This window comes from Copadichromis virginalis, linkage group LG9 (genome assembly GCF_057382275.1).
Source record: "Copadichromis virginalis isolate Kocher_CV1m ecotype Utaka linkage group LG9, C_Virginalis_male_GT1.1, whole genome shotgun sequence".
NCBI classification, from domain to species: Eukaryota; Metazoa; Chordata; class Actinopteri; order Cichliformes; family Cichlidae; genus Copadichromis; species Copadichromis virginalis.
This window is the reverse complement of record NC_140626.1, coordinates 7,179,133-7,203,123: the sequence shown is the minus strand read 5'-3', so window position 1 is coordinate 7,203,123 and position 23,991 is coordinate 7,179,133. Positions and strand designations below refer to the sequence as shown.

The 23,991-nt window shown below is 40.1% G+C and overlaps 1 protein-coding gene across 6 annotated transcripts in view; it reads right to left on the bottom strand.

The window, feature by feature from the left end:
* The window catches only part of slc12a7b (solute carrier family 12 member 7b), an 82,181-nt gene extending 58,505 nt beyond the window's left edge, over positions 1-23,676 (bottom strand). For 4 of the 6 annotated variants that reach the window (XM_085467506.1, XM_085467507.1, XM_085467508.1 and 1 more), the window contains exon 1: positions 23,352-23,676. In XM_085467506.1, coding sequence (XP_085323632.1) covers positions 23,352-23,583 — 232 coding nt within the window. In that variant the 5' untranslated portion in view covers positions 23,584-23,676. Of the gene's footprint in view, positions 1-2,656; positions 3,018-23,351 lie in introns of those variants that run through there. The other 2 variants (XM_085467509.1, XM_085467511.1) reach the window with 1 other exon arrangement.
* Between the last annotated feature and the right edge of the window lie 315 nt (positions 23,677-23,991).

Here is a 23,991-nt window from a genome sequence, read left to right as displayed (position 1 = left end):
TCGTCTTCAAACAGACCTTAGGTTTATCTGATGGACTTCAGGTTTATCATACTCTCGTGAGAGGGCAGCAGCAAGGAGAATTTCATGGTTTGATTCTGGAGCTGAAGCAGCCAAGCCCTCAACTTTAATCATTACCTGTATCCAAAAGCACAACTTACAAAAAAAGTTCATCCCCCATACAGCTGTTGTCGAGGGGCAAACTTTCCCCCACAGACATTTTAATACGGGAATCTGGGGAGGCTAACTGGCCACAAGGGTGAATGCACTTTTTGGCACCTCCACAGTGGCTTCATTATTCAGGTCCAGGGGTTGGTGCTTGGGCCAAACACAGACTTTAGTTAAACCCAATCACACATGCTGACATCTCCTGCGCAAAAACAATTAAATGAACGGAAGAATGTTATAAGGGCAAGACTCAATTGCCCTTATAACAATTGTGCTTCAACACGTGGAAGCACATGAGAGACTCGGTTAATACGGAATAGGTCAGAATATTATTGTAGTACAGCTACGTCAAGTCGTGTCATTACTTTTTTTAAATAACATTGTTCTGGAAAAAAAAGACAACAAGACAGTTTTACTCCACATCAACACCAGACCTACTAAAGCGATTTTAAAAATAAATAAATCTTGTGTCTTCTAAGGAAAGCTTAATTGCAAATACAAGATGGAAAGGATGTACCACCTTACTAAGGCCTAAGGGGCTGAGCTGGTTCACTTTGGCTACACTAGTTAGCTTTACCTGGGAGGAATGAAACGTTTCCATTTCACTCTTGACACATTTTTGACACATATTTCCTTTACGTTTTCAGTGCCCAGTGCGTGTATAAGAAGCACACCTTGTTTATGAGTAAAGCTTTAATTCCAGGAGGGAACAGGAGATTCGAACATCAAGAAACAGAGAGGGAGAGTAGAACAAAGAGAGAATTCAGAGTGAATGAGAAAAACTTGAGCCCAGGACATTGCAGCATGGGGGTGGGGTCTCATCTCCCCTGACTAAGTCAACGGAAAGCGGGCCAGCAACATAATCAATAACAGTGACTGCTATTTCACTCTGTCCTCCTTACACACTATATGTTTATGAGCTGACATGAGCTACACTATTGAGACCCATCCCTAACAAATCACGGAAAGGAAACACCCCCAATATGTCTCGCTTTTAAAGTCTGGAGCATGCTGCTGTTATTTAACCATACCGTCACCATCATGTTCTCAACAAATCTCACAGCTAAGAATGTGTCTACAGTTCGACTCATGGAATGATTCAGCCTATTTTAAAAGGACCTGTGGCTTTGAGCAGGCTGGACTTCAAAACAATGCAAACAAAGGAACATGCGTGGCCTCGATGCTTCCACGAGTCAAGTTATAATTTTGTGGTTTTAGATCAAGCGTGAGATCTCTCTGACATGCTATGCCCTGCTCACCGAGCGACTCTGTCACTCTGCAGCCATTGTCAGTAACAGCTGATCTGCATACACATAGACCAGCACAGGAGAAACTAAAGTGATACAAGAGCCTGTATAAGCATCACAATGAAACACCATTCTCTCTCCCACAGTCTGTAAAATCTCACCCGGCATGCAGCCGTAATTGTAGCTCCACAACAGAAATTAAACACCGGGAACAGATTTGCTCAGCACCATGTGAAGCGCTGTAAAAGCAACAACTTAACTGGCAATGAGAGCCTGGAAAAAAAAAACTCCCAAAAACAAAACCATGGAGTGTCAGAGAGGAGTTTGTTAAATATGCACTTCATGACCTCTACATATTGTTCTGAGGTGTTGCACACAGGCAGGTTGTGTTGTTCTGACACCAGATCTATAATATTACAGTATGTTCCTGTTTTGTTTATGTGCAACTGTAAATGGCACATATTTGTTGGCTTTCACTAAATATTTATTATAAAGTGTTATTTAAGTTCATGACTATTCTGTCTTGGTCCTGCAGGCCCCACAAGGAAATGTGTGTCATGCCTGGGCGTCAGGACATTGTGTAAAAGTTCTTTTATCCTGTTGTTTCTAACACCAAGGAGTTCACTGTGAGGTCTTCAGTCATGACTCATGCAGGAGTTTGCACATCAATGGTAACCAACAGAGAAGTCAGCAGATGCTGAAGTCACTGAAGCTCTGCTATCCCTGCATTTGTTACCAACACTAGGATTACATGGCATAACGCAGAAAAATTAAAGTTAAACTAAATCAAAGAACATTTAACTCATTGTGTTTAGGGCTTCTGCTTAAAAGCCATCAGCTGAGGAGTGAAACAAAATGAAAAAACAAAGAAAAAAGGAGGGACTTTGACAGAAGGAAAAACCACATTCATGTCAAACTCCCATGAGTGGCAGTATCGTGTGAGGCAAGTTGGCATCTCACACAGCTACAAGCAAGCCTTTGCCCAAACCCAATCATCCCTTCACATTATCTGCCCACACACAGCTGTAAACAGGTTTTCAGAAAAAAAACCTTGCAATAAAGCAAAATTATCAGCTTCCACTGGACACTGTAAACAAAGTCTGGAATTTTCCAGAGCTGCTTCCTCTGTACCGTCTCGACAGAAGGATAAAGATGTATTCCGACGCCTGAGCCTCGCTCGTAAATTTGATCTCATTTGCACCAGTTGCCCACCTGGCACAGAGAAATAAAACATGTGATCTCACCTGTGGCGGCGTCCTCCTCCTCCTCTTTCAGCACATCATTTTGGTCGTTCCCCTCTTCTGCCTTTCTGGTGCCGTCCTTCACCGGCACCACGGTGAAGTTGGTGGGCATTTTTATACCCTGTGCTTCCTCTCAGTGTCTCCTGTTTGTCACACTCTTATCTCCCGCAGCCCTCCTCCGCCCCCTCTGTTCTGCTGAATCTTTTCCTTTCTCTGTCCAGCAACTGTCACTCTTCTTCTCTTTCTTCCTACTGTTCTCCGTTGTTTGCTTTCTGTTGTTCAGACCAACTTCCCCGGTGTACTTTACCCTCATGGGCAGGACGCTGTGTCTTGCTTCTGAGTTTTTGTTCCTATCGCTAGGATTCTGCTGTCCACCCATGTGACCCCGACCCCCACCGCACCAACTACCCAAATAAGGAAGAGCGCTGCTGCCCCGCCCAATGGGGGGCAGTGCACATGAACACACACACACACACACACACACACACTGAGGTTGAAAAACTACATGCATTAGTGCTCATCTGTGAGTGAGAGCACATATAGCAGCTCTTTCTATGCCTGAGGGCAGATCCCCTGACCAGGAATGCAGCCTTTTTCTCACACACAGGCACAACAACCACCAGAAACAATCACCTTTGTTCAAAGAGGAAGTGCAAAGCTGCCACACACACACACACACGGACACACATGTATTTCCTCACTTGCTATGCAATAATTTAAACCCCATGTGCAGCAAGTGTGCAGCAATGCTGTTCTGAAGATGTATATAGACTGTGTGAACATATAACCCTAAAGAGCGTTAGCACATATGCTTATGTGTGGAAACACACAGATTTCTGAAAGATGCTCATATCTGTATAGAGTGAGCTGTACATCATCCAAGGTTTAACCAAAACTGAATGGTCATTGAGACATAATAGAGAAACTTCTTTCAGGGATTAAGAAACAGGAGAACATCGAGCCTTTGTGCAGTCTCCACAGTTAATCCTAACCTGTCCAACTTTTGCTGAGTACTTTAAAACTATCTTTACACAGACCGTCATCTTGGTCATAGGTTCATACTACAGGCCTTTTTTAAGAAAAGAATCAGCACAGAAGTCTCTATATGTAAAACCCCATCCAGCTGGTTTGGGATCAAGTGGTCAGAGGAGTGAATGGAAAAACAAAGCAGCGCATTTGTGTGCACTTGTACAGGATTGGAGAGTTAAAGTTTCTGCACATTGCTTCATTTGTATTGAGTCACAGCAGCTAGACTCTATCCAAGCTAACACAAGTCAAGGGGCAGGAAAGACATGCTCACATCACAATTACAGACAGTAATTGTAGATGTGATTGTGGCAATCAAAGATTTTTGGAGGTACAAAAAACTGTCGAACCTGTTAAACCAGCAGGTGTGAAGCAACAGACATCTTGCTGTCAAGCACCAGCGCTAATAAGGAACCATTCTACCCATTTAAAATACCATTGTTCTCTTAATTCTTCCCCTAATCTGTTCCATTTGTGCTATTGGGTTGACAAGAATATAAAAGATGGATAGGATCTAAAACTTTCGACTGGTACTCTAAGACTAATAAAGTATCGTAGCGTTTCTGAAAAATAGTAAAAGGGAGGAGAAAATGGCTTTAGGTGCCTCATGTTCAAATCCATTTGACCTTAATTCTAATGATTCATTTCCTCTGAATATATACTACACTGAAAATGACACTAGCTATCAGGTCTCAAACACCTTATGTGATTGGAAATGTGATAGAAACAGTGAAGTCCACAGAATTGAGTGCAGATGGCCAGAGTTTTTATAACACTAGCTGAGTGTGACTGTGAACACATGGAAACCAGAATGAGATCCCGCCCCCTCCGGTAACTTCCCCAGTGTGCCGACACATGAGATCAATAGAGTCAAGGGAAGGGTGTGGTGTGCAAAAGCAGGAAGGGGGAGGCAGAGCGTGCACGGTGCGAGAGAATCAAAGAGAAAGAGAGATGCCCAGTTAGCAATGCGACTCGCTCACAGCTCATTTCTCAATACTGAACCAGAGGAAGGACGTAGCACCATCTAGGACTTTCTACAGCATTCTTAAAGCTTGGGAAACCTTCACTCCTCAAACATCTTCAGTGAAATATTTGTTAGTCACATAAAAAAAACCCCACAGCATCCTTATTATCAAACATTTATTACTCTAGTCTTCAGAAACTAGACCTCTTTCGATTAAATAACTCCTGTCAGGGGGTGTGGTTGCAAATATGATGCTGGACCCATGCTACATGCAAATCACTCCGAGCTGCAGCTACAGCCTAAACTAAAGCAGCCAGCATTCCTACTACTGTTTCCCTGCATCAAGAAAGGAAAGCTTGGATCAATATTCCTAAATGCGCAGTAAGTATTACAGTGCTTCTAAGGTAACAAAGGCAGCTCTTACTTGCTGCTCAGTGGATGAGCAATGATGTAACCGGCATCTGCTGATTAAGTGGCCAGACACTCAGACTGCTTTCTCAGGGACAGTCCATGCATCCAGGCCTGGGGGACAATGTCCCTTTTTGTGAGAGCATTTACACCAATAAATAAGGGAGGTTGGAAAGTAGGCTAAAATGCTGTGACATAAGCAGTTCTCAGGCTGTCTCACGGTTGATTTGACACACAATATGAAGGAGGAAATGCCTTACATAACTTCTCCAGCAAAAGGGCTAAAAAAATTCCCATAGGAGGGAAATGATCAATTGTGGTAAAAAAAACAAAACAAGAGCAGACATTAGCTGTTTACTGGTCCTCACAACTTTCCAGTACTTATTTGTCTTACACTTACAGGAATTATTACTGAATTTGTTTTACTGTAATTCCCGCATAGGTATACAGTGAGTGCCACAAACTCATGATTCATTCCCTCAATTAACACATACAAAGGCACGAATATCTATCACCTTACTGGAATGTGTTGATAAGAAACTAGGAGTCTGAACCTAAATTTGACCTCCACAATATACTAATAAAGTAGTATGAGGATAGTCACTTCAGTGTGTACAAAATAACTGGATTTAATCTACCCATTTATATGCATTAACTCCTTTTTTAAGTGCCTTTTATACTCAACTGCACAAAATACTCGAAACCAAGGGTTGTGTGTGTGTGTAAAATCGGGTTGATTTTAATGTTTTGAACATGTTTTTTTGAAAGGTTTGATTTTTAGTGGAAATACAGACCAACTTCACAACGTGTTTTAAAACAAGACGAGGTTGTGGGTGTGTGCAAAGTCAGATACCTGTCACACATGACTGGTTTGAGTATGTAAGTTTCTGAGGAGGAGGCTAGTGGCTAAACAGTTACACAGACGTTTGAGAAATAAACACCCCTAATCCCAGTGGCATTATTTAAACGATCAACGTATTAAATTCCACGTGTTATATCTTGATTATTAACTTTTTAATTGGGTGTGGCCTTCCCAGGCCAACATGTGGGTTTGCCTATTCAGTCACTTCTCCAGCTGTTTTTGTACAAGCCCTGAACTTTAAACATCGCCTAGTAAAGGTGTCCCTGACAACACAAATGCAGTCAGATGGTACACTAACTGGTCTCTACCCTGTCAGCACCCCAGTACAAAGTCTGTGTGATGTCAGATTTTGTTGCTTCTGTGGCTCAGAGGGTACAGTGGTGAGGCCCCCTGAACCACCTGACCCAAAAAACAAACAAAAAACCCCAAAACAAAACCCAAACATGACAGGAGAAACCATTTACGATTTACTGTTACATTGAAAAGTGTGGTAATCCACATTTTACATGAGCCTAGGCTCCTGGTTTTGCAGACAGTGGGGAATTTTTCTGCCCCAAGAACAACAGCACTTAAACTGAGTTCAGAACTCTCTCTGGCGGCTCGCATTTCCACTCCCAAAATAGATGTATTGATTGAACCTGCAGGGGAAGATGGGAAGACGCTGGATTTGCAACACATACACCAAGTGCAGGCCAATGACACAAGGACATACTTCTCAGCAGTGTAGATCATTCCTGCTGTTGTGCAGCCTTGAGACTCCCTGGTTTTTATCTTTTTCATGGCTATCATATCTAACAGTTCACTCTTTCTTTGTCAAGTTTTAAGCCTCTGTTTTATATAAGAATCTAGAGATGTTTGGTAGCCTGAAGTTGTAAAATCATTATATAAAGGAAAATACCGAGAAATGTATTTAATAGATTTGATACAAAAGCAACAAAGAACAAATCTGAACTATTATTTACTTTGCTAAAACTTGGTTAAGCTCAGGTTCTGCGATTTCATTAAAATTGCATTTAATTTTACTGCGATTAAATTCAAATAGAGTATTTTGAAATGAATAAATGTTATTATTTCAACTACAATGAAAAATAACACTAACACACCTCACATTATCTCACGTTTACCACATAGCCTGTCTGCCCAACCAATATATTACACTGCCCTCTGGTGGGCAAAGGAGAAAAGTGAACTCAGTGTAAAACTGTGTATTTGTGTATTGTATCTTTATTTTGAACATGTATAAGTGTATAGTATAAGAACAACAACCGAGAATAAAGAGACACGAACAAACAAATCAAAACAACAGGAAAACAAAACAATAATAAAAATCATAATTAACTTACATGTTGAAAAAAAGAGTAGGAAGAAGCATAAGCTATATACATAATCCCACCTCTTACACTATTTGGTAACTAACAGTCAACACTTTTTCTTCCTGTTTATGCCCTATCACTTCAGAAATTTGTTACATGTATTTGCTTTAATAACCCTAGTACTGTAACACGTCAAAAGACATACAAATTTACAGATATATAAACATAAACAAACTTGTGCACCCAAACACATATACACATCCCTGGTGTGAAAATAGTGTGTGACAAGACCCGGTCAAAGCCCTACCTCCTCCCTGTACATATTTTTGTACCTCTTTTTAAACCAAGTCATGCAGAGATATTGCTGCAGTTCTTCACTTAATCTGTTCAACAGCTTCTCTCCATACACAGAGATGCAAAAACTTTGTAGTGTACGGATACAGGGATATTCAATAAAGTCAATAAAGGAAACTGTGGTGTCTTGCAGGCTCAGATGGAATCTCTTTATCATATCATGTGAGTTCAGATCACATGCTTTTTCACACATCATCTCCCTTTCCATTACTTCCTTCTCTCAAACGTGCATCACTTTTGACCTACAGAGTCCAGAGGTTACAGACAAAACCTGCTAATGTACGTAAATTCATACTAATAAAACAAAATCCTAACAAAATGGCAGAGAGCCAAATGGAATTTACTTTTTATCCTCCAGTTAAGCGGAAAACCAGTTTTTTAGTTCCTTCTGTTTTCACTAGTTCATTTTCACTAGTTTCCCCAGATGATTACTGATGAAAACATCGCCTCCAACAGACACAAAAAAGGAAAAGAATATGTGTTCATGTCCAAAAACCCAAGAAGCAGTATTAGTTGCACAATCAGGTCCACACTGGCAAGTGGAGAAAAGAAATGTGAGAATTCCAAACATACAAAGTCTTACGTTCCTAAATGTAATTATGAAAGTGCGAGTGTACCACTTGGGTTCCCTTCTGAAACATTTTAGTGACATTTGTCTGGTACTGTATGTGAACTTACATCTGTGGCAAGGAAACAATACTGAAAAATCTACTTCACTTCAGTCTACTTGCATAAAATGATAATACAAGAAGTTAAAGACACAAAATATCTGCCTTACAGGAAAAATAAAAGACCACTTTGCATTATTTAACTTCATCATAAACTGTTGAAGGTTATGGTACCAATTCTAGTCTTTCCAGTTTTTAAGTATTTATTTTGGCCAAAGGGCAAACTTCCAAGCCCAGGAAATGTTCTGAAAAACTGTGAAAATCAGTGATCTTTAGGAGTGCTGGTAGGTGGATTTTGTTATGTGCGTCCAGAGAGTACTATTATAATCGCTATCTAAATCGTTACGAGAAAAAAAATCCATTAATTAATTATATAACATTGAATACAATTCATTTGTAAACAATAGTACAAAAATGCTATAATCTTACAGTTGCAGGAGTAAATTTCTGCATTAAATATCAACAACATTTTAATTCAAGTTACAATTACAGACAAACACAATCTGAATGAACTGAGAACACACAATCAGTCGTTTTGTTTTACTGTCTTTATTGAACCTTGAGCAATCACTCAAAGTCCAGGCTGTACAGGATGTGAACCTGTAGGCCTCTCCAAAAGTTACTTGGGGTCAAGAGTTCCACTTAAATGACACTAAAGCATGTGTTGGGAATCAGACCTTTCCTCTAAATGACAGTGTCCTCCACATCTCTACTAGTAGACATGAACTGATCCAGTAACCAGGGAACAGAACAGCCAATTTCCAGTGTTTTCAGCCAGGACCAGTGACTGGTCATTCTCCCAAATATCTGATTACAGGCCGGTCTGTTTCATGTGCACACAACATACGCACAGAGATGCAGGCAAATACTGACTCGCACACTCATAGCCACATGCAAACATGTCATTAGTGTGAAATTTCTCACTGTTATTGAAGACACAAAGTTCCCCAAAATAAAGCATGGAGGGACCACCACGCAACAAAGCTAATGTTCATCTTCATCCAGCTGAACATATGAGATTTGAAAGAAGCTAACAAAAAGAACATGGCTAAAGCTAATAGTAACCATAAGTCAGCATCATCAGTATGAGATTTGGAACAGCAAAAATGATCAAAGCAGTTACAAGGAAGATTATGGAAACGGGTAAAAAAAAAAAAAAAAAAAAATGATTAAGATCCTGTTATCTGGTGATATTATAACACAATGAACACTTGAATTGAAAAAGAAATTGCAAATAAATCCTGAAATGTACTTCAAATTTGGGGGAAATTAATAATTTATTTTAATTATTAAACTAATATTTAGCATTTTTAAAAAACAGTTGATATTTGTTTGTATGTGCTTGTATGGGCCAAATATTGCACAAGAAAATTGCAGTCAGTGAATATCTAAATGTACATTACACTTGAAAGAGTCAAAATCTCATCCCAATTGTGAAGCACAGTGGAGGGAGCATCGTGGTTCGGGGCTGCTTTGCTACTTCAGGACAGGAATGCCTTACAATAGTTGAGAAAACACTGAATTTAAAACTGCAGCTAGGAGAATGACAGTGCAGCAGTTAGTATCTGGCCTTCACCCAATTCAATAACAGTCCACTCATTTGACTGCTTTGGGGAATGATCGTCAACACTAACGCTGGACAGGACTGCAACTGAAATGGTGTCATGACCTCAAAATGAATACTCAATCAAGACATCCCAGATATATAATGATCCACACTTTCTCATAAACACACTGTAGTGCAGCCTTTTAATAAAAAGCCTAACCTCACTCCAACAGGTGCAGGGGAAAAAAGCTGTTTTTCCCAGCAGCTCCAGACTAAAAGTGTTTAAATCTTATTTCAAGGGACAGAATAGCAAACAATTTACAGGGAGTGCAGAATTATTAGGCAAATGAGTATTTTGTCCACATCATCCTCTTCATGCATGTTGTCTTACTCCAAGCTGTATAGGCTCGAAAGCCTACTACCAATTAAGCATATTAGGTGATATGCATCTCTGTAATGAGAAGGGGTGTGGTCTAATGACATCAACACCCTATATCAGGTGTGCATAATTATTAGGCAGCGTCCTTTCCTTTGGCAAAATGGGTCAAAAGAAGGACTTGACAGGCTCAGAAAAGTCAGAAATAGTGAGATATCTTGCAGAGGGATGCAGCAGTCTCAAAATTGCAAAGCTTCTGAAGCGTGATCATCGAACAATCAAGCGTTTCATTCAAAATAGTCAACAGGGTCGCAAGAAGCGTGTGGAAAAACCAAGGCGCAAAATAACTGCCCATGAACTGAGAAAAGTCAAGCGTGCAGCTGCCAAGATGCCACTTGCCACCAGTTTGGCCATATTTCAGAGCTGCAACATCACTGGAGTGCCCAAAAGCACAAGGTGTGCAATACTCAGAGACATGGCCAAGGTAAGAAAGGCTGAAAGACGACCACCACTGAACAAGACACACAAGCTGAAACGTCAAGACTGGGCCAAGAAATATCTCAAGACTGGTTTTTCTAAGGTTTTATGGACTGATGAAATGAGAGTGAGTCTTGATGGGCCAGATGGATGGGCCCGTGGCTGGATTGGTAAAGGGCAGAGAGCGCCAGTCCGACTCAGACGCCAGCAAGGTGGAGGTGGAGTACTGGTTTGGGCTGGTATCATCAAAGATGAGCTTGTGGGGCCTTTTCGGGTTGAGGATGGAGTCAAGCTCAACTCCCAGTCCTACTGCCAGTTTCTGGAAGACACCTTCTTCAAGCAGTGGTACAGGAAGAAGTCTGCATCCTTCAAGAAAAACATGATTTTCATGCAGGACAATGCTCCATCACACGCGTCCAAGTACTCCACAGCGTGGCTGGCAAGAAAGGGTATAAAAGAAGAAAAACTAATGACATGGCCACCTTGTTCACCTGATCTGAACCCCATTGAGAACCTGTGGTCCATCATCAAATGTGAGATTTACAAGGAGGGAAAACAGTACACCTCTCTGAACAGTGTCAGTGGCTGTGGTTGCTGCTGCACGCAATGTTGATGGTGAACAGATCAAAACACTGACAGAATCCATGGATGGCAGGCTTTTGAGTGTCCTTGCAAAGAAAGGTGGCTATATTGGTCGCTGATTTGTTTTTGTTTTGTTTTTGAATGTCAGAAATGTATATTTGTGAATGTGGAGATGTTATATTGGTTTCACTGGTAAAAATAAATAATTGAAATGGGTATATATTGTTTTTTGTTAAGTTGCCTAATAATTATGCACAGTAATAGTCACCTGCACACACAGATATATAGCTAAAACTAAAAACAAACTAAAAACTACTTCCAAAAACATTCAGCTTTGATATTAATGAGTTTTTTGGGTTCATTGAGAACATGGTTGTTGTTCAATAATAAAATTATTCCTCAAAAATACAACTTGCCTAATAATTCTGCACTCCCTGTACACTTGTAAAAGTTTTGAATGAACTTATTAACTCAAGGGATACTATTCTATTCAGGGCTGCACATAAGTGTTCTGGAGGAGTACAGACATTTGTTCAAAACTCTTAAAGATGTCGAAGAAGCAAGAAGCAAGCTTCGTAAGCAATTACGCGCAAAAGAAGTGCGTATTCTCAGAATTTCCGGGAACATCTTATGTACGAAAACGCGTGTTCCAACTTCTTATCCCGTGCGCGTCTTTTATTTTGACAGCGAATGCTTATGTGCTTATGTGCAGCCCTGGTTATGTATTGTATGTGTATGTATCGTTTCAAACTGTGAAGGACTTTGTAACTGTGTGATCTGAAAACTGTTTTTATTTTGAGAAATTTTGCTTAATTTTATCCAATTCTGTACTTTACATGTTTACAACAAAAGCATCTCCATACAAGTGTGTTAATAATCAGATTGTATGTGTCTGCATTTGTGAGTCTGACAAAAATTCAAACAACATGGACAGGTTTTTATATAGCGCTTTTCTACTCTGTCTGAGCACAGTACTTTATATATCTAATTCAACCAATCACACCCATTCACACAAGCACTTATTCTAAGCGCTCTATCTAAAATTCATACACATTCACACTTCGATGGGTGCATCGGAGAGCAATATGGGGTTAGTATCTTGCCCAAGGATATTTTGCATGCAGACTGGAGCAGCCAAACCACCAATCTTCTGGTTAGTAGCTGACCTGCTCTGCCACCTGAGCTACAGCCACCCCAACATAACATAATAAGAACAGAAAACATAACCAAAAAAAAAAGAAGAAAGAAAAAAAACCTGTCTTGGGGCAATGAGTAAGATCAGCAAAAACAGAAGTTGACTCAAGTTTTTTGCTATCTCAGTTCCTTTTTTCAGCAGACAGCTCAGCCCATGTCATGAGAGAGTTTGGAAGGATTGAAGCTTGCACTGCATCAGTCTCATCCCTGGAGTTTTACAGGACTGTAGTCATTTAGGCTGGGGTGGGGTTAAGGAGGTTGTCTGTGAGGGTTCTCAGTCATCCAGGTCATCGTAGTCAAAGGAGCTTGCAAAGAAAAGCGTCTGGACTTCTTTAAGTTGCTTGAAGACGTTTCACCTCTCATCCGAGAAGCTTCTTCAGTTCTAAGGTCAAATGGCGGAGAGTCCCAGATTTAAACCCAGTGGGAATATCCCCCCAAAGAGGGACAAAAGGACCCCCTGATGATCTTCTAATCGCCTGAGCCAAGGTGTGAAAACGGGTGTGGGTCCCAATCAGCCAGGGTTTCGGGTGAGCTCATTGTGAAACCTGGCCCCACTTTATCATGCGATTTCCTGAGGTCAGATGGCCCAGGATGTGAGTGGCCGTTAAGGCGTCTGGGGAGGGATCTCAAAACTGGATTATAGATGGCAGAGAGTTGGTGTCTTAAACCACCGCCTCTGTTCAAAGATGGTCGCTCACAGTGGACATACCGGTAGATGGCTTCTTTCACTCCTCTTTCAAACCATCTGTCCTCTCTGTCCAAAATGTGAACATTGGCATCCTCGAAAGAGTGACCTTTATCCTTTAGATGCAGATGGACTGCTCACAATGAGCTCACCCCACCATTTGACCTTAGAACTGAAGAAGCTTCTTGGATGAGAGGTGAAACGTCTTCAAGCAACTTAAAGAAGTCCAGACGCTTTTCTTTGCAAGCTCCTTTGACGGTTAAGGAGGTTATAATAGGACTCCTAATTCAGAGACAGGCGGAACATGATACTCACGCAATGTCTCTCTCTACACATTTCTGACATCTGATATCCACTGATGCCATAACCAAGTAACTGTACTGACTGTGCCCAGCTGCATTTTCTCCTTACATATACCCAAGGTAGACACAATAGCACAAACAGAAATTTAACACAGCTTTTTATGGAAACAAAGCTCTTCTGTTTTGAAGTTTTATCAACTGCTCTATTCAGTAAATAAAGCAGTATTTGTATTGGGTTTGTTTTAATATTATTGTTGAATAAACATATTTGGTCATTTTAAAAGTTGTTATTTTCTTTATTTTGGATGATTTCACTGGATGGGATAATGCTAATATGTTTAAGTGTCATCATCTTATGTCTTCACTCTCTCTGGACATAATTTTAAACATGTATTTTGCTTTCTAGGGGCCTCATTTGGCTTCATGTTGCTCTACAACAATATTTACCGTGATAGGAAAGGCAAAAAGGCCAAAATGACTCACAGTAAATGCCTTACTTAGTTTTACACATACAAGAGGTGGAAAAACCCCTGACTATCAACCCCAAATGTAGAGAATGTCTAGGGGAAAACACATGATGTAGTTTTTCCCATCACATCTGTTCAGCAGCAGTGGTTTTCTGGTGCTGAAAGACTGTTAGCATTATTAACCAGACCACTTTCATCGTGTGTTAAAATAAAACAAACTGCACTGGTATGAGCAGTGCTTTGGAGGTGACTGGTAAAGTTTCACTTGCTTACTTCCATTTTCAGTTTGGTGCATTGCCTAAGAGGTACTATGCACATTTAGTGACTTCTTAATCTAGATTTTGGTGTAAGTCACAAAATATGAGGAGCTATCTTTCCTCTTTCCTAGTGCTGGCCCCAAGCCCCCCCTCCAAAAAATAAATTTAAAAAATTAAAACAAGGAGGATTGCTTGATGAAGGGCATCCAGCATGAAACATGTACCACATCACACATAATGCTCATGAGTCAGAATTCCATACTACAGTGATTGGGACTCTGGTTAGGACCCCACATTGGTCATTTTTGCTCCGGACCATTTCTGCCAGTGTCTAGGCCTTGGATAGCCCCTGCAATATTCTCCTGAATGATGGGTGTCCCCACTCAGACAGAACCTCCACACCAGCACTGGTACAGGAGGAGAAGGAGTCAAAACTGGAAGCAAAGAAATTGCTGAGTTTCTTACTTTCTTTTTCACAATAGTTAACTTGTGTCTTAGACTCGGCTACGCTATGTGCTGGCTTACAAAAATCAAGAAATCACAAGTTGAAGGGACACTGCAACATGTAACGTCACTCATTGTCCTATGGCGTGGGTTTGCCAGGGCAAGGGTAATGACCCCACTACCGCCCCCTCTGGCACTGCTGCTTAACAGGGTGCTTTTAAAAAGGGACAGGGTGGACTTTTTTTATGTGGTTATGTGTGTCTACATACAAGTACAGTAAATACTTTGTCTATCAAAACTCTGAAATAACAGGTGAAAATATACTGAACCTGTAGATATACACTGTTTTTTTTTCATGCCTGTGATGACTGTATGTAAATTTTTAACCACAGCTGTGCATGTAAAAAAGTATGATAGTATATCATACCATCCCATGCTAAAACAACTATTGCTACAACCTACTGACATAGAAAAGAAACACCCGTGTTAAGTTATCTTTAACTTCAATTTTGTAACAGATGAAAAACAAAAACAAAAGAGAAACCCTAGTTAGTAAAAACGGTCAAACTTGCAGTGATGTCAGAGCAGGAATTTATAGTATTTTTTTTAAGTTTGTCACATTTTTTTTGTTTCTATAAGACCCTTTGTGCCTTGTAGTTTGGAATAGATTTGCACCTGAAAATGACACCGATAGACCCCATTGACCACTCATCCAAATTTACTAACTGCACAAGTAAGATTCCATTATTGCTTTGGTGGTAACTGCACTGTAAAGTGTTATGATAATGTAGATAATGACCTGAGGACAAATGCCCAATTCAAAATAAAATTACCTGATAAAAATGTAAAGATTGAGCTAAACTGTGACCCAAAGGAGAGAGTCTTCTGAAACACCCTCTGTCTGACCGATGTAACCCCCACCCCCACCTCAGACACATACATCGCCCTGTGAGTGTTGCGTGTAAACAGCAGTGTAAATAGGGAGCAAGTAGAACAAATATGTGAGACTGAACAAGGCCACACAAGAGCAGGAGCAGATATAGTGGATGCCAGGGCCCAGTTGGTGCTGACTGCTGGGTTCCAAATAAAGATGAGGGCAGCACATGACACCAAAGGTGCATGCCTTCTTGAACATGAACACACACCCACAGAGAGAGAGAGAGAGAGAGCAAGTGAGCCTCTGGAATGACATTCTGAGGACGTTCATTTACCAGTTCTGTCCCACTCATTCTCTACACACAATGTAATTATTAGCTGTAGCTGTAATATACAAACCCTCCACCTAAAAAATACATAAATGTTTTTCCCAAAAAGTTAAATCATCTGGAAGTAGCATTTTCAGCGGGAGAAATGTTTTGTCACTAATCTGCAAGTGACTTCTTCAGTCTCAGCTGACTGCAGGTTTCCAGCCTTATGAACAGTACATTTGCATAATGACTGAAACTAGCACCACTGGTGAAACATTTTCTGGATCATTAATAAGAAAATTGTCTTGACCACTAATAAGGGACCATTGATCAATGGTCATGAGTACCATTCACAGAGAGTTGGGGAATGGCTGCAATCACAGCACTGTAAGATGGTGAAAGATGTAGCCTGAGGCCCCCTCCTCGCTTTCACGTAAATGGCCTCCTTGACTCCGCGCTCAAACCAGCATTCCTCCTTGTCCTGGATGTGTACATCATCATCATTGAAAGAGTGTCGACTGGCCTGTAAGTGTAAACAGACTGCGGAGTCCTGCCCTGACGAGGTAGCTCTTCTGTGTAGTGCCATCTGCTTAGGTAGAGGTTGTTTGGTTTCCTCGATTTATAAATCACGCCAATCCTCCTGGCACTTAACAGCGTAATCGAAGAAGTTCCTTATCTTGATGATAATGCATGTTGCCTGTCATTGAAAAGCTGTCCAAGTCAGCAAAATACTCTCAAATTGTACTTTGAAATGAACCGAAAGCCAGTGTAGCTGCATTAAGATATGAGTCACATTTTGGGGGATTTTGTCAGAAGCCTGGCAGTAGCATTTTGAAGAACTTGGAACTGTTCTGGGATGTTTTTCCAAGACAAATTTATAGTGCATTGCAGTAATCCAATCATGAAGAAACAAAAGCATGAATAATCATTTCCAGTTCAGCACGTGACACAACGGAGCTTAGTTTGGCAGTACTTCTCAAATGATGAACCAGAAACTTGACATGTGCATCCAAAGTAAAACCAGAATCAAAGGTTATGCCAGAGTTCCTAACAGAGGATTTTGCCAAAGAACCAAGATGTCCAAGCATCTCCTTTCTGGTGCAAACACAATTATTTCCATTTATTCTTGATTTAATTAAAGAAAAATGTCTGCCATCCACCGTTTAATAGTGTCTAGGAACTTGGGTGAAACGAGGTGTACAGCTGAATATCATCTGCATAGCAGGGATAATAGATGTCCTTAAAGGTACAAGGTACAAAAATGTCCAGAGAGCACAAACAGGCTTTCATCGTACCAATAAGCTTCGCCAGCTCACGTAAAGTTACTGGTGCAAAGCTGTCTATTGTAAGATAACAGGCCGAGCTGGTGTGGGAACAACAACAACAACACAGATGCTGAAGAAGAGATATTATTTCTTACATTTCTGACCTTATTAACAAAAAAAGGAAAGAAAACGCTGACAGTCCTCATTTCAGGACATAGTAGGTGGAGCAGGAGTAATGATGCCACTAACAATGTTGAATAACAACTGCTATTTAACACCAGGTTAGAAAAATATGCAACCCTTGCTTACTTCACTGAGTTATTAAAGGAACTAAAAGATCCTTTAGGTGTAATAAGTGCCTTTTTAAATGGGTTTTCCTCCACAGATGTTCCATTTTTCTGCAGGAACGTTTTATCATGCAGAAAAATGGCATATATCATAATTTATCTATGGTGATGACTGTAAAACTGGCACCCATCTCTATTTAAAACAACAGATATAGTCTAATATAGAAAGGTAATGTTAATTAAAATGATCTGTTAAGATATCTACATCATTTTAAGGGGAGAAAAACAAATTAAAATCCTCAGAAAGCATGCCTGCAGAGGAGGCAGACCTCATGGAATGGGGGGCTGAAAACTGTGTCACAGTTACAGATCAATGAAAAATAACAGTGGTGGTTAGAAATAAAAATGTCCTCAGAACAAACAGAATCAACATTCAGATCCAAAGTAAAACCGAGGTCCAAAGTGTGCCCTTTGGCGTGAGTAGGGCCAGACACATGCTGGATAAATTAAAAATGTCTATGACACTCATAAAGCTCCTAGCAAAGAGCTCAGAGTCATCATCAATGTGCACGTTAAAATCCCCAAATACGACCAGTCTAGACAGTTTCAGGGTGTATGATAAACAGTTACTAAATTCCTTTAAGAATGTGCTGTTTGGACCAGGTGGACGGTACACTACAGCACAATAAAAAGGATCCTTTCCCCCGCAGCTCAAGCGATAAAAACTATCCAATTTTAAACAAACAACATGAAAACCGATTTGAAAACACAACAGCAAGACCTCCTCTACAACCCAGCATCCGAGGCTGGCTGATAAAAGAGTACCCCCTCGGACAAAGTTCAATAAGGGATGTGTGGTATGCGGACTGCTGCCAAGTCTCAGTCAGGAATAAAAAAAAATCCAGATTTCTGGCTTGTATAAAGTCATGCTTAGTGAGGTGGAGAACAGAGCAGCCACAGACGCAGCCCATTTCAGGGGATGGAGAAACTGTGGGTTTGATCCATGAAAGTCACGTAGTCCACTCACCGATGGGATAAAAGGCAACGTGAGCGAAGAGTCTGGATAAACACTGTGGAGATAGCTGCGTCGCAGAGATCCAAACAGCATGTAAAATGAGTAAGACTGAAACTGTCAAAAATGAAATAAATAACTGAGTAGTAAATATTTTCACATTCTTTTAAATACACCACAAAAGATTTAAAAACAAATGCAAAGTGTGTCTAGAGTGGTATTTAATTTCTATCTCACATCTAGATATTTTTTATTTTTTAAACGTCATTCGTTTTAAATTTAATAATTTGTTTCCCTTTAAATGCTTTCACTGTTTATTTTTCCCCAACTTTGATATTGTGTCATGTAACTTGGCTCAAAGTAAAGTGCAGAGTGGGTAAATGTTACAAAGGTGAATAAATATAAAAGCAAATCACAACAGGAATATTATTAATGTTATATAAATAATGTTATTTTTTCAATTTAACATTTGGTGCACTTAATGAGACATTAACTTACTTACTTATATCTGATATTATAGGGGTAGCTTCTGAGATTGGACCTTAAAAAAATCATAACCAGCTAACAAATTCATGCAGATTACTTTTGCTGATTCTCCATAAAGAATCTCAGGCAGCAGAAACAATCACAGAGATGAGAGCTTAACAGTCTCTCAGCCTGATGTGAATCTGACACCTTCTGAAGACTCTAGAACCTCATTTATATTTCAATGCCTGGTTAATCTCTCATAAATCCAAACACAATCTTAATCATCCTCAGCATCTGAGGCAAGCCGTGAGGTCACACCCACAAACTGCTTAATGTCATTAGCAGTCACTATGGCCTTTTCCCACTCTCGCACGGCCTAAAATCTGAACAACGACCAAGTCACAAGTGCATTTTTAGACTAAAGTGTTTTAAGAGGAGCCCAAGGCAGTGTAACACATAGACACTATCATTCACACAACAAAACGGTTTTTTGCCATCATTTATATTTCTTCATAACCGCTGCTTCCTCTTTACAAGAGACTTTACTTAACATTGTTTTGCAACCTTGAGTCGTGGAAAACACAGTGCTCCAGTTCCACTAAACTGTCAAATGTGTTCAAATTGCGTTTGACCTTTGGAAAAGTACATTCCACCATCAAATAAAGCCTCCTTTATTAACAAATTAAAAGTCACAACTTGTAATATGCAGTCAGCTTTATTCAGAGCCTGCATCTGGTCTCTGTTTTACTGTGTGGTATGTAACTAAAAGAGGAACCTTCCCATTGAGCATGCTGATACATACAAGTTTATCTGTGCAGTGCCTCTTTAGTGGAAAATGGCTAACCATTGATCATGTAAACATAATTAAATCTATTATCTGCTACCGCTAACTTTATCATAGGGAATTCAATTAAACAGAGGCCCCTATAGATCTGTAAACAGATTATACCAAAACAAACAACTTTCCACTGATTGCAGTAAACCGAGTGTCACAGATGAATGAAGTGCGGAAATTGAAATCGAACTGAAGTCAGTACCTAATAAGATGCTTCAGTGATAAATAACTCCTAAAGTAGAGTCTTCATTATACAGAGGGTCGTTAATATCTATAATCCATCTCAGCAAGTTTCTGGCGTAGGTTTGTCCACTTTTTCTCTTTTTAAAACCATCACTGGGCCCATTGTGCAAGCACTCTTCACATGGCTGCAACCCCGTAAGTATTTGTGATAGAGACAAAACAAGCACAAAGAATTTACAGGGCCTAGATTTTTCCATGTGCGCTTCACATTAGCATAACTCCTCAACTATATTTGGCTGGAGAGAATTTCGCAGCCAAAATTACAAAATAAATCTGTTCGGTCAGTGTGGATCTTTTTCAACGAAGGGTTAAAGGCATTCAAATCAATTAAAATGCAAGTACAAGACTTTTTCATTACTATTCCCGTCACAATTTCCAGCCAGTGATATTAATGAAGTAGGTATTTTTACAACCCCCACCGCAAAAAAAGAAAAAACAAACAAAAAACATCCTCAGATTTTATAGCAGCATATTCATTGGAGCGGCATGTAACTTATGACATCATTTGACAGCCACATTCTTTGCCCGCCCAGTTGCATGTGCCCACAGAGGCGGCAAATGCTCTTTGGTTGTTCTCCGGAGTCATGTTACAAATTTTTGGGAGATTAAAATTTTTGCCGTTGAAAACTTGCAAAGTGCAACAAGCCCCAATAATGCACCCTCGCATGATATCTCACATGCACAAACACACCCATCATCTTCTACTTAGCAAAACAATCTGAATTTGAATGAAATACCATCTATGCATTAAAGCAGAATAGCCAAGTCCCAACTTGTCATCGTATTATAGAAGAGGTAATCGGGTTGAACACATTTTCATGGCTTTGCAGCTCAGTGCTGGCTGTCAGTTAAAAACACCTACTGCTCCAGTGAGGTGAGGTTTTTTTCCTACAAAACTACAACCTGTTTGATTTAAAAAATATTTCTATGCTCAAAATCAAGCTACAAATGAGTATTTTAGTGTTTCTACCAACATTGCTAAAGACTCAGCAGGTTCTGTGACTGCAGGCGTGAGAAAAAAAACACAAAAAACATGCGCACACTCACAGCCGTGCACAAACATGTCATTAACATGTAGGCTCCTCATTGTGAGTGAAGACAAAGTTCCACCTCTAAATGGCTTATGAAAATAAATTAATATAAAGGTTTTGGAGTGGGCTAGTCAGAGTTCTGACTCAGTTTGATTGAGATTCTTTGGCATGACCTTAAAGAATCAACCTATGACATAGTTGAATTCAAACAATTCTGCAAAGACGAGTGAGCCAAAATTCCTCCACAGTGATGTGAAAGACTCATCGTCAGCTATTACGAATGCTTTTCTGCAGCTCTTGATGCCAAGAGTGGCACAACAAGTTATTAATAAGTTCATGGGTTAATTTCTTTTTTACACAGGAGCACATAGGGACGTTTTTCCCCTCGATAAATGAAATCATCATTTAAAAACTGCATTTTGTATTTACTTGCGTTATCTTTGTCTAATATTAAAATTAGCTTGATGATCTGAAACATTTAAGTGTGACAGTAGGAAGAGGGAAAATACTTCTTATCAGCACTGCATGTCAGGTAAACGTACGTTTTAAGACTCCTGTTGGATCCTGGGAAGGAGATCCCTTTGAGGCTATGTCGGGAAGGACCAAATCAAACACGGTGGTCAACCCTTGGTAATAAGGGAGCAGACAAAAGAAGCCTTAAAGTGAGGTGTACGCCAACTCAGATTCAATTATTAGTTATACCTCCCTAGCAGAGCACTTTATTTTGAGTTGTTTAAGCAAAAGCAGTCTAAGGAGCTTGGAAAGAAAAGCGTCTGGACTTCTTTAGGTTGCTTGAAGACGTTTCACCTCTCATCTGAGAAGCTTCTTTCACCGGATGAGAGGTAAAACGTAAGGAAAAGCAGCTCCTCTAACTTCCTACAGTTTGGAGGAAATTGTAAAATTGTAATTAATAACTGTAATTAATAATTTATAAATTGATTTTATTACAAAAATAGTATAGTGCATTGAAGAAGCACTGGTTTTTGCTGGTATACATTGTCAGTTATAGGTCTTAGAAATAAATCTGGAATCAGAAAAAACTGATACTAATGAAAACTGCTTGTTTAGTTTCAAAATTTATGCATCTTTTTCTACAAGATTAGATTTTCTTTTCAAAACATATGAACGCTACTTTTCACTGCTTTTTGCTGCACAGCAGGTTGCTCTGTGTGTTTGATTTGGCAGTTTTATGTCAGATGGTCCTTCTGACACTACCCTAAAGCGAATTTGTGTCTCCGGTTGGAATCAAGGCAAGCAACTTTTTGCCTGTAAAATCTGTTTTGTTTTATAGGTTATTTTTTTCACACAAGTTGAACCCATCTTTCCACATATCCTACGGTTACTATACAATGAATCACTTGAGTACTTGTCAATCACTGCTCTAAATCAACAGAGGCTTTAACAGGACCAGAAACTTGTCACCTGTCCAGCATCTTATACTGGCTCTGAGCCTGTGGGATACTTTTGTTGGACCTAACAAAACTTAAACTTATTTCGTCAATAGTAAAAGTCTCCTCTGTCACCATGATTCATCATGAGTACACACCCAGTAACCACCACTAGCACTGTGAGATTTATCTTATTTTTTCATCCATATTTAATTAATAAGACTAAAATTTACCTTTCCTTCCTGGTGTCTAAACATTGTTTACCCCAAAACACTTTGGTCCTTCAAATGAACAGGTACAAAAAAGAAACCAAACACATCAGACATGACAATAAAGCTATTGCCACATATGAAATAGCCATAAGCAGGATGACCCTTATGGACACAAATAAACTCAGAGTACATTAAGTGCCAGGCAATTCTTCTAGCACCTTCTAAGCACCCACCTGTTGCTATAGATGCACCTTGTTTGCATGAACAAAGCTTGAGAATAAAGCCTGCAGCCAAATTGTGGTTCAGCTCAGAGACACATACTGTGAACCAAGAACATTTGGGAAATCGCTGGCACTATGTGAAATTAAAACTATATTTGGACCATTGTCCATGGACCATTTATTTTCTGCCCTTTATTTTAAAAACAAATGGCGCCAAAACCTTGTATATTATTATTATTATTATTATTATTATTTTATTATTATTTTACTTTACATTTATTAACAAAAACTAAATTCCAGATAAAAGACTGAGAGGAAATTCGCATGGACCTAAACAAATACAGTCTGCTTCATGTGCGCTTCAATTAGGTGAGCAGAGATGTCGTTTTAATCTTCCAAACTGTCTGACGGAACTTTTAATGCCAGTAAAATCTCTATATGAGGCACCAGGATACAAACCAATAACGTTTTGATTGTTGTGGTTAATATGAACAGGTTCCGCAGGTCTGCTTCGGTTTTATTAGATCACTGCCCGGGAGAAACACGACAGCTAATCCTCTAAAAGGTGGATAGGTGAGATAAGAAGTGGGACACGGAGTCTGCGCCTGTCTGTAGCACACCTACCGTACTTGTTAGGCTCCCTGTTGTACTCCAGGATAGGCACCGCAGCGCCGGGGTCCAGGGGTTCGAACACGGAGTCTTCAAGTGGCTCTTTTTCCTGCCCCGTGTCGGCGCTGCTGCTGCTGCCGCCGCCGGTGTCGAGTCCCGGGTCAGCGGCAACCGCGTCCAAGTGAGCCCCCTGTACGGGGACCGTCCCTCCACCGCCAACAGGGACTACCACAAATCTGTCCCCCATGTCCTTTTTATTCACCTGTGGAACTTTTCAGTGGAGGACAGCACAACGGTTAGTTTGTGCTCCTCACTCTGCGCGTGTAAGCACACAGTACAGCCAGCACTTCCCGCTCACGCCTTCGACCAGAGGATTGATTACAGTATGGCTGTGCCCGCCCTCTCTGCTCGCTCATTGGTTTAGAATGCCAAGGAGCGCTGTCAATCGTTCCCAGAAGCAAATCAGAGTTGTCGAAATCTGTTAATTGTGAACAGGGTTAGTTACTAATATTTCTATCAAATTAACGATATTCTCCTCAAAAATTCGAAGTTCTGTAGTTATTACATTATGATTTAGTTGCTCAAAGCCCCCAAATAAAATCAAAATAACAATAGTGAATACATTTTCAATCTTCAAAAGTTCTTATATTTAATT